The sequence below is a fragment of the Takifugu flavidus genome, chromosome 21, assembly GCF_003711565.1.
Source record: "Takifugu flavidus isolate HTHZ2018 chromosome 21, ASM371156v2, whole genome shotgun sequence".
Taxonomy (NCBI): domain Eukaryota; kingdom Metazoa; phylum Chordata; class Actinopteri; order Tetraodontiformes; family Tetraodontidae; genus Takifugu; species Takifugu flavidus.
The window spans coordinates 3,807,833-3,823,082 of NC_079540.1; the positions used below are offsets into that span (position 1 = coordinate 3,807,833).

The 15,250-nt window shown below is 43.8% G+C and overlaps 1 protein-coding gene across 2 annotated transcripts in view; it reads right to left on the bottom strand.

Moving 5' to 3' along the window:
• Positions 1-1,376: 1,376 nt before the first annotated feature.
• The window catches only part of csmd2 (CUB and Sushi multiple domains 2), a 150,998-nt gene continuing 137,124 nt past the window's right edge, over positions 1,377-15,250 (bottom strand). Inside the window, exons 60-73 of one of the 2 annotated variants that reach the window (XR_008947899.1) lie at positions 13,709-13,888; positions 13,443-13,616; positions 13,177-13,350; positions 12,524-12,597; positions 12,072-12,183; positions 11,607-11,786; positions 10,575-10,640; positions 9,685-9,846; positions 9,036-9,148; positions 8,354-8,441; positions 6,387-6,519; positions 5,662-5,838; positions 5,425-5,481; positions 1,377-5,305 (exon numbers count right to left, since the gene is read on the bottom strand). Coding sequence is in view for 1 of the 2 variants with exons in the window: in XM_057020343.1 (XP_056876323.1) it covers positions 5,679-5,838; positions 6,387-6,519; positions 8,354-8,441; positions 9,036-9,148; positions 9,685-9,846; positions 10,575-10,640; positions 11,607-11,786; positions 12,072-12,183; positions 12,524-12,597; positions 13,177-13,350; positions 13,443-13,616; positions 13,709-13,888 (1,616 nt within the window). In the remaining variant the exon portion in view is untranslated. The remainder of the gene's footprint in view (positions 5,306-5,424; positions 5,482-5,661; positions 5,839-6,386; positions 6,520-8,353; positions 8,442-9,035; positions 9,149-9,684; positions 9,847-10,574; positions 10,641-11,606; positions 11,787-12,071; positions 12,184-12,523; positions 12,598-13,176; positions 13,351-13,442; positions 13,617-13,708; positions 13,889-15,250) is intronic. The other variant, XM_057020343.1, reaches the window with a different exon arrangement.

The following is a 15,250-nucleotide window of genomic DNA, read 5'->3' on the forward strand; positions in this document are numbered from 1 at the left end:
TGCTTCACAAGGAGGAACTCCCAGTTTGTTCCTCCATCATTTCTTTGAGAGTGAAAGAAAAATATTTTTTTCTCATATCACCAGCAGATAAAGAAGTGGGGCAGTGGTTTAAGTTAATAGTGCTGAGAATTTACCAGAGATAAACATTTTGTTTTTTCAAGTCACTCTCCAAGACCCTGGGGCCCTTGACAAGGTTTGATTAATCGTCGCAGGAAACCTGGTCAAGAACAGGAGTGACTAATGATCCGTGTATGCCTCTTGATTTAATCAATCAAAAAAATCGCTCTATCCTTGGGTGAAATACATCCAGAAACTAAAACAGGCATGATTACTCGCACAGAACCGCAGGAGTGGCTGCACAAACACTGTATTTTTGGTGTAGCAGTTTGATAGATGGCAGGAAAAACACAGCAGCAGCACCAGAAAACAACCTGTAAATGTGGGAAAATGAATTCAAATATTGCACAAAAGAATGATGACTACCATTTGGGGTAGTTGCAAATCCTCTAAGCCTCCGTTTCTGCACGTAGCGCGGGGATCTCCTCAGCACACTATTAGCACTTCCTTTTGCCATTAACAACTTTGGCGCAGTGAAAATGAGAAATAAATGCAATTTTTCAGGCACGCATTAAGTGCGACTGTCAGTCTAAAACATGTTCGGTGATGAAGCGCGCCCTAGCCTGTGCAGTTTTATGAGCACGATGATGAGATCAGTACTGATTTGTTACAACAGCGAGATTTGGGACTTTTAAAATCCCATTTTCTGCCTCCTGCTGTGACTCTAACATTCACATCTTAAACAGTTCATCTGGCTTTCAAATATAAAAAAAAGATGTATCTTTTGTAGTCATGATGATTCATAGAGCATCCCCAGCTCAAACAATGGTGATTTACCAACGTGCCAAAACATCAAGCCTACCACTCTTAAAGGGAACCTCCATCTTTTACGACCACCCAACCTCATCTGCCTCATGAGTAAAAGATGACCTGAAAAAAAATCCAGAATATTTTCATATAATTGTACAACATAATTCCAGAAAATGAACATTCTGATGCAATTCAGTTGTGTTCTGGGCTTCATTCGATAGCTTCATCGACCTGCAGTATTGGTTCACCGAATCGGAACCAAGTCTCCTTCCGACCTCGGACAAAACTGCTTATGTCATTCTCCCAGAATGCATTGAGGAGAGAAAACCCACCTGATTGGCTCTATAGTTAACGATTGCATTTAAACAATTGGGACCTTTTTAAAAAAAATCCAACTGGCTCTTGTTTTTGTGCCAATATGGGTTAGCATGTCCCACAAGAGGTCAAGTGACTCTCAAACTGAAGCAGAACTCTTCAAGCCACAAATAAACAGCAAAGAAAACAATAAGTAGGTTTTATATTTTATTCCAAAACCTTCAAAATAAGTTTCAAGTTCAAGAAAGTAGAATAAGCTTAGACACAATGCAAAGCATCATATACAGACGGATAAAATACATTTTAGATATTGCAGACAAGCCATGGTGGGTCTTACATATGTACATTATGTATGTAAATTTGTATGTACAATCTTTTTTACATATACAAAAGGCTGTTTCTATTTTTCTTTGTATATATTTATATATTTATGTATAGAGATTTTTCATATACTCCCAACTAGCATTTGTACTACAATAATGAAAAAGAAAAACATTTACATATATGTCAATCCATTTTTCTTTTTATAATACAAATGTATTTTCATAAAAATATATCTCTGTACAAAAAGGGTTTTTTTGTTGTTGTTTTTTTAAATTTATGAACACTTTTATCATAGACTCTTTCCCACCACAGTTACACAACAAGCTGCTGAAGTCCAGTTTTTTTTGTTTGTTTTTTTTTCGTAACGCGGGACCCTTTGGGCGCACAGCAAGACACTGGATCTTGTTTTGTTGAGGCGTTCAAGGGTCACACTGATGCTGATCAGGCGCTATGATATGAGTTTGAGTCCCATTTAGCGGCGGAGAGTTCTACAGGGCTCCTGTGAAAAATATATATAAAACAAACAAACAAACAAACAAAAAACCAACAGGGACATTTCACTTGTAGCCGTGACAATCAGAATAAAAAGTCTGCGGTCATAAAAGCAGCTCTCTCTTCATATTTTGCTGTAGTGGTCTCTTGATAAGTTGGACATTCTGTTTTGTTTCCGAGGGATGAAACACTGTGGCGGCACAATTTCATTATTGCACACAAACGGAGGAGCGTTTTTAAGTTTACAGCCATTAAAACACAGAAGGTTTAAATTCAGATGCACCCAGTGAATTGAAATACATTCTTTTTTTTCCTTTCTTTTTTATATAACTGTTATAACTGCGATGCTCAGTTTCAGGATCGCTCTTGAAACCTCGGCCAGAAATGTTGAAATGAAGGCAGTTTTTAATGGAATAAGTGAAATGTGAGGAGGAGGATGGAGCGCAGATGGATTGCCTGGCTGTTTTATTAAAGCCTGTGCTTAAAAATGAGAGCTCTTGTCACAGAAAAGAATCCCGACGCTTCCGTTCGAGTCAGAAGTCAAAGATCGCGACTGTGGGTGTGCTTCACTACGGAAGTGATGGTGACCAGGAGGACGACTGTGCCTGGCTGATAACAAAAATGAAGCGAGAATGAGCAGAGTTTCTGTCTTAAAGTGAGCTAAAAGTAGCAGGAAGTGCTGGGCTGCTCGCAGGAAAGACTCGTTTCAAACTGATATGACACATTGACATCCAGAACTCGGAGATCTTTCTTAGGACTGAACTTTCTGGGAAAAGTTTCTGGGTTTCAAGATGTACAGAAAAAAAAGTGAGAAACTTGAAAAACTAAGTTCAACTATTCACCTTGGTAATATTTCTAAAATTTGACTGAATTTTGGGACTCTTTGGTTACAAAACAGGGTACCGTCTCCCAACAGCTGTACTGCTGATGTTGGTTTATATTAGAGACAAATCATACTCTATATGTACAAGTGCATGTTTTAAAGTAAAATGCAATTCACTAGTGATGGCAATCTGCGGCTTGGAACAGCTTATTTGTAGGGAAAAGGGGGCGTTCTCAAAGTACTGCTGTAAAAACAGAACAAAGACAAGTAAGGGAGCGGACGTGTCGCCTGTTGAAGGCTAAAAACAACATGGAGCCAAACGCTGGACAACCTCTGACCCGCAGAAGAGCTCAAAGAGTGACACTGTCATGCCTCCTCTTGACCCCACAAAACACCATATCAAGTCATAAAAGGACCTGATGGATCCTTCGGGGTGGTTCTAGCTTTCAAGAAGCAGATCCAGACGGACCTGAATCTGCAGCAAATGTATGGTTGTGGGTCGTTAATCTAACATGAAAGTTTAATTTTCTATTTGTCATGATTAAACCAGCTTCGCCCAAACTTAGTAAAGAAGAAAATGAATCACTGCATCTGCTTCAGATTGTACCAAGGCACTATAATGAATGTAAAGTGCATATAGAGAACTGGCGGAAGTTAAAATAAGATGGAAATGGACCCTTAAAGATATTTTTGAATTCCCAATCCTCCTTAATGGAAACAATCAGGCAACGACTGTCCTGAGGGAGCTGAGTGTCTTATCTTGCTAACCGATCACTTTGGCTTATCTTCACTCTTTACCAGTCTAGCGAGTTGCACAGTGGACGTTAATCGCTCTCACGGGGAGAAAGAACACGGAGAGGAGAACTTCAAAGTGACCTTAACAGAAACTCACTGGAAAGCGCGCGGAGCTGTCGACCGCCGAGCTATCTGCGATTTCAGTGGGAAAATAAATGAAATGCACGCGGCCACACAAACCAATGAGAACTGAGTACCGGTGTCCTGGAGATAATGTGAGAGCGACGGCTTCCCTCTCCCTGCGAGATCTCCTGGGTAATTCAATCCTTTCCTTTCCCATCAATTCAAGACCTGCGCAGACAAGGAGCAATATTCCATCTGTAGGGTTAAGCTAAGTGTGAGCTTTAAAAGTAATAACACTGTAAAACAATTACCAACCTCAAGTAAATCTGACTGAAGGAACAATACAGTGATTGGTTTCAAAAGGCCTCGACCTATGAGAGGAACGTTGTACTGTAGGTAGATTTTAAAGGGTTTAACAGCATGTACAGAAGTTGGCAATAAAAGCCATTTCCAAATACAGTTAATGTATCCATGCCAGCAAAGCTGGAAATTGGAGACCAAATTAAAGAATTATACACTTTAGGGAGGCTTTTCTGGAGATAACGGTTCTGCTCGTGTGCGGTCCGTATACCTCGTCGTTCTCGTTCTCTGCTGGAATTTCCCTTCGATGCTTCCTCCAAATATCATATATTCGGCCCTCAACTGTCATCGAAGACGCTGATCCCTTTCGAATGGGTAGCGTTAACCGATCGCACCTGAACGCAGTCAGTGACGACGAAATGAGAAGCCGACTGTTCAAGCCGCAGATTGTGGAAAAGGATGAAATGAAATAAATGCAGTGAATTATTTAGCAAAATCGTCTATCGTGTGGTTGGTGGAGTCTTTGGGAAATTGGGCCACAGGTATTTTGGGTGGACTGCAGATGCAGCTGGCACACAGTCACGCTCGCTCTCTGACTCTATATTTACACAAAAGTTCTCCCCCGGTAAGTGCTTCTTTTTTTCTTTTTCTTCAGCAGCAAAAGCTACCTTTTAACCCCTGCTATGGACACAGCTGACTCAGCAAGTGTGATTTCATCCCTGCTTCATGAAAAAAAAAAAAGTACGCAGAAGAATCTGGATCTACGACACGGCCTTCAAAACAAAGTGAATACTCCAGGCCTACAGCCAGAGCTGTGGGGCCTCAAGTGGAACCCATCCACAGCTTCTGGACCAGACAGTTTAGGGAGAAGGAAGAAAACACAGCTCCAGATGCCTCACAGAAAAGAAGAGAAGAATGCCGGGCGTGGGGGGTACCAGGAGGGTGGAACAAAATGGTTCAGGACTGTCTGTGACTCACGCTGGTCAGTTCACATCCGCACGCGTCTGTGTTGGCTACAGCGAAATCTCCTCTGGGCTGAGGCAGAGGGCGGCGAGAAGGGTCTCCCCAGCTCCTGTGAGAAACCACGTAAAGCTACAAAATGCGTTCCCGGTGGTGGCGTCCGTCGCGACCGTCCCCACGCGGCTCATTTCTGAACTCCTGCGGGCATGGGCGGGTTTGACGGGAGGTGGTTCTTAAATGTGTCTGACTGATGAAATTCTTCGTCTCGCCCTCCACTGGAGCCACTCTCTATTGGCCGGCAGGGGAGGATTGTGGCGAGCCGCTCCTCTCCTCGCTGGATCCAGGATGAACAGATGGATGGAGGGACTGAAAGGGGGACAACAGGAGGAAACAGAAAAGCAGGCGAACCGATGATTAAAGCCGAATAACAGCAAAGGAAAATAAGCAACAATCAAATTGCGGCAGATAAAAGGTAAGAAATTCACCAGCAGAGAGATGAGAAAAAGCAGTTGGGTAATCTTCTCATCAACATCAACACCTTTCTTTAAATGAAGTATAAACAAACCAAATGGAATCTATTCATATAAATGATAAAGATCAACGCGAACAGCAGAATAATATAAGCACATGATTGGTCAAGGAGGATGCGAGGGTTTTTTTTCTTTCAAAAATGGATGCTTGGAATTTAAAATCTTAAATTGTGACTTTTTCGAAAGGTTTACCTCTGGACGAAATGACGCTATACAGCCGTGCACACTGTGCTGACTGTGAACTCTGTCTCGCTGGCCATGATGTCAGTCGGCTGGATGTTGCGGTCGTACATGGGGTTCTCGAACGTAGCGCGCCCATTAGTGTTCTCGTGGCCCACGTAACCATTGAAGGGGACTTTGGGTCTTCTTCTGAAAGAACATTAAATCACTACAGTCAGGCCGGCACACTAGAATACACAATGTTTTCTATTGTTGGGGTGGAGATGAGGAGAATTACTGAAAATGGAAATGAAAAATTCAACCCTTAAACAAAAAAGCAAGGACCTACACCTGACACGAGGATATTCAGATCTCTCGAGCCATTAGAAGCATCATTAGCAGCCAAACAGGGGTTTTCTAGCTTAAAGCTTTAAATCCAATCCAATCAGTCAGTCAATATTTCATGGGAGCATCGTTATTGACTGGGAGAAGTCAAGGTAGCCGACTGTGGGTGAGTGCAAATGAGTTTTCTGTGCAGGAAGACAAGTGTTACCTTTTATATTACAGATGATGATCTCATTTTGAGGTCATCGTGTCACACCTCAGCTGACTTAGGACATTCATATCGACTTAATGTAATGCAAATTTATCTTTCAAGAGCAATCACTGCAGATTCTCATCAGAAACCCGGAAATTTGCTTTGCAATGGGAGGAGAAAGCGACTGGCACTGTGGGGGGAGCAGGGTGTTGATCTTCACCTGTGTTTATAGAGGTACAGAGCAAAGCCTGCGATGATCATGGCTATAAAAGGCACTAGGATAGCTGCAGCCACCGAACTGCTGTTGGATGCAAAGTTGTAGCCTTGGTTGTCTCTGAAAGGATCCAAACTCTCTGTGGGTAAAAGACAAAAGTGGTCCCGCATAAGCAACACAAACAAAAAGAGAGTTAAAATCAACAGTTCACAAACTACTCATTCATTGATTGAGATAAACAGATGAAAGGATCTCTTCTGAGGCTGAAGGGGACAGCATGATCTCAGTTTTATGCTCCACATCCAAATACTTTTTCCTGTGTAAAAAAAGTAGTTTGACATGGAGATCAATGCACAGTTAGCTTGTCTATTCGGGTTTCAGGTCTCAAACATCCACCGTCCATTTTGAAAGAAGCCTCATGTAGTCTAAGGCTGAAACCCAATTCTCCTTTTCACCCCTCCCACTTTGTCAACCCCTGGTCCCTCAAAACGGAGGAAATGAATGAAAACTTTTCCCTATGAAAGGGGACGACCGCCACGTCATCAAATGTTGTCTCTAACCGCTCAGTCTAAGTCCCAGTCAACATAGCGTTGTCAACAGAGATAGTTGCCGTGGTTCTGGTTATAGTTTAAGGCTGGAAAAACATGTGTTGTCACTGCAAAAATCAATATTGGTGCTTTATTCATTCTGCTTTTTTTCTTCTTTTTGTGTCTGTGCTTTGCTATATCGTGGAGAATTGATCAACTCCTCCATTTTATTTAAAGTCTTTGTGCAAAGCGGTAAGATAAGAATTACAGACAGGAATTGGGATTGGCCATAAATCTCTGCGAAGCAAAGAAGATAACAGATATTTTGATGTTCTAGCCTAGGGGGCGTCAAAGTTCATTATCCCAAAAATGCATCTTAATTAGTGCCATCAGAGTCTGACACAATTGAGTTGTATTGGATCGTCTCCGGAGTTCATGAGGGGGTGTGTCAGGGAATGCAAAGGTGGAAGTCCACCTGTTTGCACACAAACTGCCCCAAAAAACCCTTCCAACGATGGATGGATGGATGGCAAGCAAAAAGGAATTTAATTAGAAGCTTGCCGATCACGCCCCTACTATGCAATGATGGTGTGTGCCGACACCCCCGTGCTGCTGTCCCTCCATCTCCGAGTTGAGCAAGAGTTGGGAGAGGAGATTTGGAACGTGCCCCCACCTGCTACCCATTTCGTTCTGATTTCATAAAGAGCTGTCCTTTCATCGTGCTTCATCTGTGTCCTTCACACACCATTCAGCCATTATAACTTATTTTAGAGCAGCTGCAAACCTTCGCAATTCATTTTTATCACATATTTAGAGGGTATCAATAATTTGCCAACCAGGTCTGGCATTGTGATCTCTGGAACTCAGAATAGATGGGGACTTTCATCAGGGTCTTTTTTGCTGGACATTGATCCTGATTGGGGCTCTTTGAGAGCACAACCTGGTGCAATGGTTAATTGATTACCAGGGTTAGCCTTAAGGCACCATCGATGAAAAAAAGAACAAAAAGTTGAGCGGGAAAGAAAAGAATCCCTGCTGCAACCGCTTCAGTATCGCAGGAAGCTGATATTAGGTCTTGTCTTTGTAGGTCACAGCCGCCCAATAGGGCGACTGCATCACCACCTGACTTGCCACCATCCAGGACAATCAAGGATTCCTGTCTTCTACTGTTGGGTGGATGAATGTTTCTTGCTTACTGTGTTCACGAACTACCTCCATCTCTTCATTGACCGGTCAAGGTTGCATCCAGCGACTTAAATAAAAATGTCCTGGATTATTATGACAGAGACGCTATGTGCAGAGACGCCAAAAAGGCAGCCCACACTTCAACGATACATGGAGCCTTTGTCTGATAGAGATTTCAAATATATATAAAAATAACACTTCTTTCCCAGGGGGCCCGCTTGCTCACAGTCTTTTAACTGACTAAGTGGCCAGCGCACTCACCAAGTCTCTGGAGACCGAATTGGCCAAAGCCTTTCCCTCTGACAAATCCCTGGTACACAAAGGAGTTGGATGAAGAGATGTAGGACACCTAGGGAGAAAGAAATGGAAGAGAGACACTTTATGTGTCATATCTGGGGTTTACAAAAGAGCGTATCATCAAAGTGTCAGCAGCCGGTGCAGGGAGAAAATGAAATATCATGTCATAGGAGCTGAGAGGCGCTCTTATGGCTGACATTTAATATGATGCTTTTCCGCTCAGCAGCACAAACACAATGCCACTCACACCGGTGCCACATGAGGAATATTTCACCTTCCGCGACGAGCGGCTACACAACCACTCGCGAGGCCAAACATGCTCGCGGAACCATGCGCAGAGATATACTGTGTTGTTTTTTTGTTTTTTTTCATTATGTGGAAAGTGCATGTGCATAAGAGGTGCCCGGGGTTGGGGAATATGAGTAGGGAGGAGGATTGGAGGGGGTAGGGGGGTATGGCTGTCAAGCACTGATTAACCGGCAATGATTTAACTGACATTTTAATTAAAGAGAAAACTCTTGGTGGGCCTTCCATCTCCCCAGAGTGACAAGGTTAGCGTGTGCTGGTGCATATTTCACAAGTCAAGAGTTGAGCGTCCGTGCGTGATGCGGGGTTTCTCCAGCCCGACCCGGGTCCTTGCACTTACATGTCCATCCAGGGCCCAGTTGTCTATTTTGAACTTGTTGACAAAAATCTCCACAGGGCCTCTGATCTGGTGGACCTGCAGCAGCAGCTGGGCCTCCTCCCTCTTGTATGTGCCTGAGGACAAGCAAAAGTTCTCTCGATATTTTGGAATAGCACTCAGAACAAATTTGCACAGTAATGGCATCTGTGGTTCAAGGGTACGAGCAAACCTTGTGATTTAATACCTTCTACCCTGTGATGTCAAATATGTAAAAATAATCTAACCTCTAAGTAAATACAATGAGGAGCTTCAGACTGTTTCTTTATTGGTTTTATCGTGGATAATATACTGCATCTGGCACTGTTGGGCCCCGCAAATTGGTTAACATATCAGCATTTTTCAACTGAAACAGCCTACAAAGAAGAAAGCTCACAACTTTATGTAAAATATGTAACAAAATGGGTGTAAAATTGAGTATCTGCTAAATTGCACTGGACAAACCTTCTCTTCAGGGTATTTCAAGCACGATTTTATTATTCCACAGCAATGCAACGTAAATTCTGACACAACGATAACGATCAATAGGCACCGTGGACAGTGTGGTCATTTATAGCAGTAGTATATTTACTACACTGTAAAGAGGGGGGCTGTCTTTATTCAGTGTACCAACCGGCCAGTTTGAGCTCCACTCCGCTGTGGTCGATGAGGGTGCCGTTAACACGGTTGCTGAAGGGCTCAAAGGCAGTGATGTTGAGCATAGCTGGCTGTTTCTTCCCCAGATACTCATAGGACCCCCTCCAGAGAGAGTTCTTCGCGAACACGCCGGCTGGGACTGAAAAGGGAAAGCGAGACGAAAGAGACAATTGAAGGCACGCCTTTGTTGACGACAAAGAGCTCCCGCCAGGTGGATTCACTGGGCCGAGCAGAGGCGACAATCAGGGAAATCAGATAACAGGGTTTTGGGCGAGCTGTTGAGAATTAAAGATGAGGGGATTTATTCTGTGATAAATGTGTTCATTTGGATTCAAAGCAGAGGACGCCTGGCTGGTATAAACGATCAGAGCCCCTTTTTTAGTCGGGCACAGCCCCAGTTTTTGTTGGGGTGTTTAAGCCCAGGTTTGTTGGTTCAACAGCATCACAAGTCCTCCACCACGGTTGTGCTTTATCAATTAATTAATCATTTTAGGGTGTGTCTGAGGTTTAGCACACAGTAAGCAGATCACCAGATAATGATCCCCCCCTCCCACGATTAAAGAGCAGGCGCGTCGAGTCCTTGGAGTCAGTGGAAATCCACTGTACTGGAGCTACATTAGCCTGGTAAAAGTTAAGGTGACTTCTCACAAAGGGGTCAACGGTATAATGTCCTATCAAGGAATCATGATGCCACTGTGGCCAACTGGCATCGCAGTCTTGTGTGTTAAATCTCCTAATGTTGGCAGAGAAAACTAAAAACCAAACTAAATCTTTAATCTCACTTGATGCGAGGCGGACGAAAGGGCCTTTTAATCTCTCTGAATTCATAAAATACTTTGAGACAATAGGATAAAAGTGTCTTCTCACCTGGTAATTTGGAGGGTGGCTCCTGCACCGTCCCCACTGGACTTTTACCACTCGGCCGATTATCAGCTGGAGGTGAAAAAATAGAGGCTGTGTCAGAGTTATTATATCTAACCTGATCTCATCCTTCAAGAAGTGCAAATAAGAGCCAGGATTCTCTGGTAACGCGCAGCTGGAAGGTAACTGCCGTGGGCGGATGTCATTACCAGCTCTTCCTGCTCAGCACCATGACTAATAACCCCCGTGGCCAGGTTAAAGGCTGTGTGTGACAGGACTTGACTCACGCTTCCTAAGAATCTTTCTCTGTTTCAGGGGAAACACTTTAATAATGCTTTACTGCACGTGCGGGGCGTTCAGGAGCTTTACGCCCTGCTGCAAACAAACAGCAATACTGAAGGTGCTTTATTAGCTCAAACTTGAATACACGAATGGCACAGGCACACACACATACACACACACTTATTAGCTGCCAGTGTTGAGCTGGCCTTCCATCACTGCACCCACCGGGGTTGTTAGAATTCTGTTTGTGCTAAGGCTAGTTGTCTTTCTGCTCCTGATAGAGCAGCCTTAACAACCTTCAATACATCAGTGACGGCTTAGCATGGAATACATCACTTGGAATGCCCCTTTCTCTGAAGTCTTTGTATTTAACTCATTAGAATTCATCTGTCCTGGATAATTATGGGCCAATGACCATTATTTCCCTACATGTATATTAGACCAGCACTTGAGGGAGGTGTCTTAATTGCACACCATTTGTCTGCGAGGCCCCGTTTATAAGAGGTTCTTCTGCTCACATAATCGATGGAATTCAGCGGTCTAAGCAAGGTTTTCACACCTTGTTATGGTTGTAAAGTCTGTCTGCGCATGATGGCGGATCCACCCTGCCCGGGCATGTGTGCTTAAATAATAATTATCACCATTACTTTAATCCCTCATTTACATCAAATCCACATGAGTCATGCTGGACTAATTGTAAAGGCAGGAACCAATTTGACATGTTCCCATTTGGGTGGAATGCAACCAGGGTGGTACCTGCACACAGAGGGGGCTTCCCCGTCCAGCTTCCATCAGACCGGCAGGTCCTGTGCTCTGATCCTCCAGCCAAATAGAAGCCAGGCTGACACGTATAGATGAGCGTGTAGCCAAGGGAAGGCAGTTCAATGGCTCGCACATCAGACTGGGCTGGTAGCTCTGGCTGGCTGCAGTGGTGGGCTGGAGGAAGAAAGCAAGAGGGAGGGGGAGGGGGGCAGATTAAAGAGAGCACGGTAAAAAGCCAGAGAGGGGAGTTGCTGATATGTAGAGGGATCAGAAAAAGTGCCAGATAAGAAGGAGGAACATCACAGTGGAGGAGCAAAAGTTTTAATAATAAAAAAAAAAAACCATAGGTGGGTGTAAGGGATCAAACAGGACTGTATGTCAACGCTGATGCCAAACCTTTTGCCGAAGGGTATGTTTGAAAAACACGCTGCCGCGATACAAAAGTGACTGTTGACTTACCAATGCACTCGGGCTGGAAACCACTCCAGGTGAGATTTGGCATACATGTGCGTGAAATGGAACCCTGCAGTAAGTAGCCCTTTCTGCAGCTGAAGAACACGGTGCTGCTGACCTGTTGCAGGACATGCGTCAATAGGTGAGGACATATGTGCTTGGAAATAAACATAGTTTACATATTATGAATAAATCAAATAAATATTCATTTTAGGTTGGCTATCGTGGTGTAACAAAAAAAGGAATGGTAAATGCAATCAAAAGATGCTTTAATGCAACAGGTTGGGAACTTATGTGCATTTTTTAGATATTTAAAAGAAGCAAGAAATGAAAGCCACATTGCATTGTGCACACATGAATAGCGTACTTTAAGGCTCAAATCCAATTTGGCACAAAGCTCAAGGCATTGTGTGCAATTTTGAGTGGAATTCATTTAATATGTTGCCACGCGTTCATACCTGGTAGCCTTGAGTGTTGTTTTGATTTCCGAAGAGAGGAGCGCCAGGGTCTCCACAGGAGGTGTGAGTTGGATCTGCAAGAATGGAAAGCTGTTCTCTAAAAGTGACGTGTTGAAGTTGTAGCCTAATTATACAGATTCTTTGTGGAGCACTACTAATACACAAAGGTCTGGTATAATATAGTGACTCTAGGCACGCAGGGCTGGGAGCAATCGCTTTAGCATGGAGCTCTGGTTTACATTTAATGTTTAATGTGACCGATGTAACATGAGCTAAAATAAGCATTCTGTCTCTAAAATTTTTTTACTGACATTATCACATTCAGGATCCATTATTATCCAGCTGACATTTTGAGCCTGTGTAAAATACAGCCCATCCCTCATCTTTACAACTAGATCCATAAAAGAGGATCTCACAATTCACGCGTTACATCCATATTGTTTTATGACTTTTTGCGAGAGGGCGTTGTGTCTGTTTGTGGGCTGGGTCATATACTTCTGACAAATGTTGCCGAGGTCGACTGGTTATCGGTTATCATGAAATCTGCACAAGGTGATTTTGAAGTCTGACTAGCACTTAATTACATTTCAACAGTTGGCATCATTTTCTACAGACATGATATAACCAAAGTGGAGGAAACCAAAATCTTATACCTATACAAGATGGTTGTGTGCCACTCCAGGTGCCATCATATTGGCAATACCTCCTGGTGGAGCCCACAAGGATGTAAGGAGGGTAGCAGAAGAAGGAGACAGAGGAAAGGTAGGTGAATCCCCTGTCTTCTCTTCTTCCCTGGGCTGGTATTCCAGGATCTCCGCAAAATACGGCTGCGTAGATGAAGAAAAAAAGGGGAAAACGAGGTGACCTACCTGCTGTTTATACATAATTTAAATGGGCATTCCAGCATGACGCAACTCACGGAAGCACTGGGGTTTCTCTCCGCTCCAGTTACCGCTGCCCTGGCATGTCAACACGGTGGGCAGGGAGAGCTGGTAACCTTGGTTGCAGGAGTAGCTAATGCTTGAGCCCCAGGTGAACTCTGTGCCCACAACCTGTCCGTTGGGGATGTTAGGTGGTGGGCCGCACACGATCGCTGTGAGCAGACAAAAGAGATGTCTTTTTTCCACCCCCACTTCTTTAATCTGTAGTGAATATCTCGGTGCACATCGTCCTACGGTGCTTTACCTTTACAGAGAGGCTTGGTGCCGTTCCAGGTGCGGTCCTTGGTGCAGATGAGGGTGGAGGCGCGGTCGGCGTCCATCATGAATCCAGGAGAACAATGAAAGGTGGCGGTGTGGTTGTAGGTGAAGTCGTTTCCTACCCTCAGCCCGTTGGCTGGCACTCCAGGGTCGCCACAGTTGATTACTGCACAAACAAAAGAGAATGAATCACGTTGCCGCCACGGCAAACAGGCTTTCCAGTTATCACATCTACCGCCAAACGCCCACAGAATTTGTTCTTGAAACTTTGTTTTTTTGCCTTAAGTGCTGAAAACGAACCGCGGATTTTAAAATAGGGCCCAATTTGTTTTACATTTGTTCCTAGTCAATAAAAGGAGGGAATCAATATCACATACTTAGGACAAGATTAAAGTAAGTGAAGAAAGTAAAGCAGCACCGCAGATGGAGTCTCAGACTTAATGAACTGTTATATTGCATGTGCTTAAACTTGGCTGTTCACCTCACAAACAAAACCCAACAAAGTAAGAAGCGACTTCATTAATAGACCATTCCAGTGACGAGCACGATCGCTCAAAAACAACCAAGTTTGGATTATGTGTTCATCCTAAAGGGATGCATGAAAGAAGGACTTTCTATGGAGCTTCACTCAAAGGATTTTAAAAGAACATCTGTTCTTGCGTGGCAACTCTCGAAACTTTGGAATTTTCAGGGTCCGGGCAGGGGACAATCGAACGATTCATCTTGTAAAGTACTCGGCTCAAGCTTCATTGTCCTCCATGATTGTGCCTTTACAACTGGAGGAGAGTGTGTGATCAACTATCAGCAGCATGAAATCCGGACTTCAGCAGCAAATATCTGAGGAAGAAAAGTCAGGGAAGAAGAACAACTCAGGCTGCCTTGGGATGCAAAGCCATTACTGAATGCCTACCAACCTTCGAGCGGAATTCCCAGTGGGGTGAGGAAAGGGAGCCTCTGTGCCCCCCATGACAGAGCAGGCCACAACAATTCCTGACCAGAGTCACTACTTCTGTCTACAAAGAAGGTTCTTAAAAGGCCGGCTGTACAGACAAATAAATGCTTCTTTTGCATAGCTTTATGCTCAGTCTCACCACTAAATACGTGGATGATTTGACACAGTTCATAACACCACATCAAATCCCTACATGGGAGTAACTATAAGTTTCAGTAAACTTAAGCAAAAGACTAATGACCTAGTGCTTTCAAGAAAATCCATTTTCAATGTTCCATTTTTCTCAGTACCACAAAGCTCCTTCAAGTGTTCCTTTCCTTGTGTTCCATCAAACCGCACCCACATCCCACCCCCCTGTCCTGTGGATCACCGAGGTCTAAGAGCCAGAATGGTACTGCTGAGGGTTTATCCTCTCCATTCAGAACGGACCGGTTCTTTTGGTGACCTCTATTTGCCAGGGTCTCTTTACTATTGCAGCACATGAATGTCTATTTTAGTCATGATGGACCGTACTTCTTTGCATCCTGTTTGGCTATCATGTCATATATTCCCACATTAATATTCAGACAATTACAC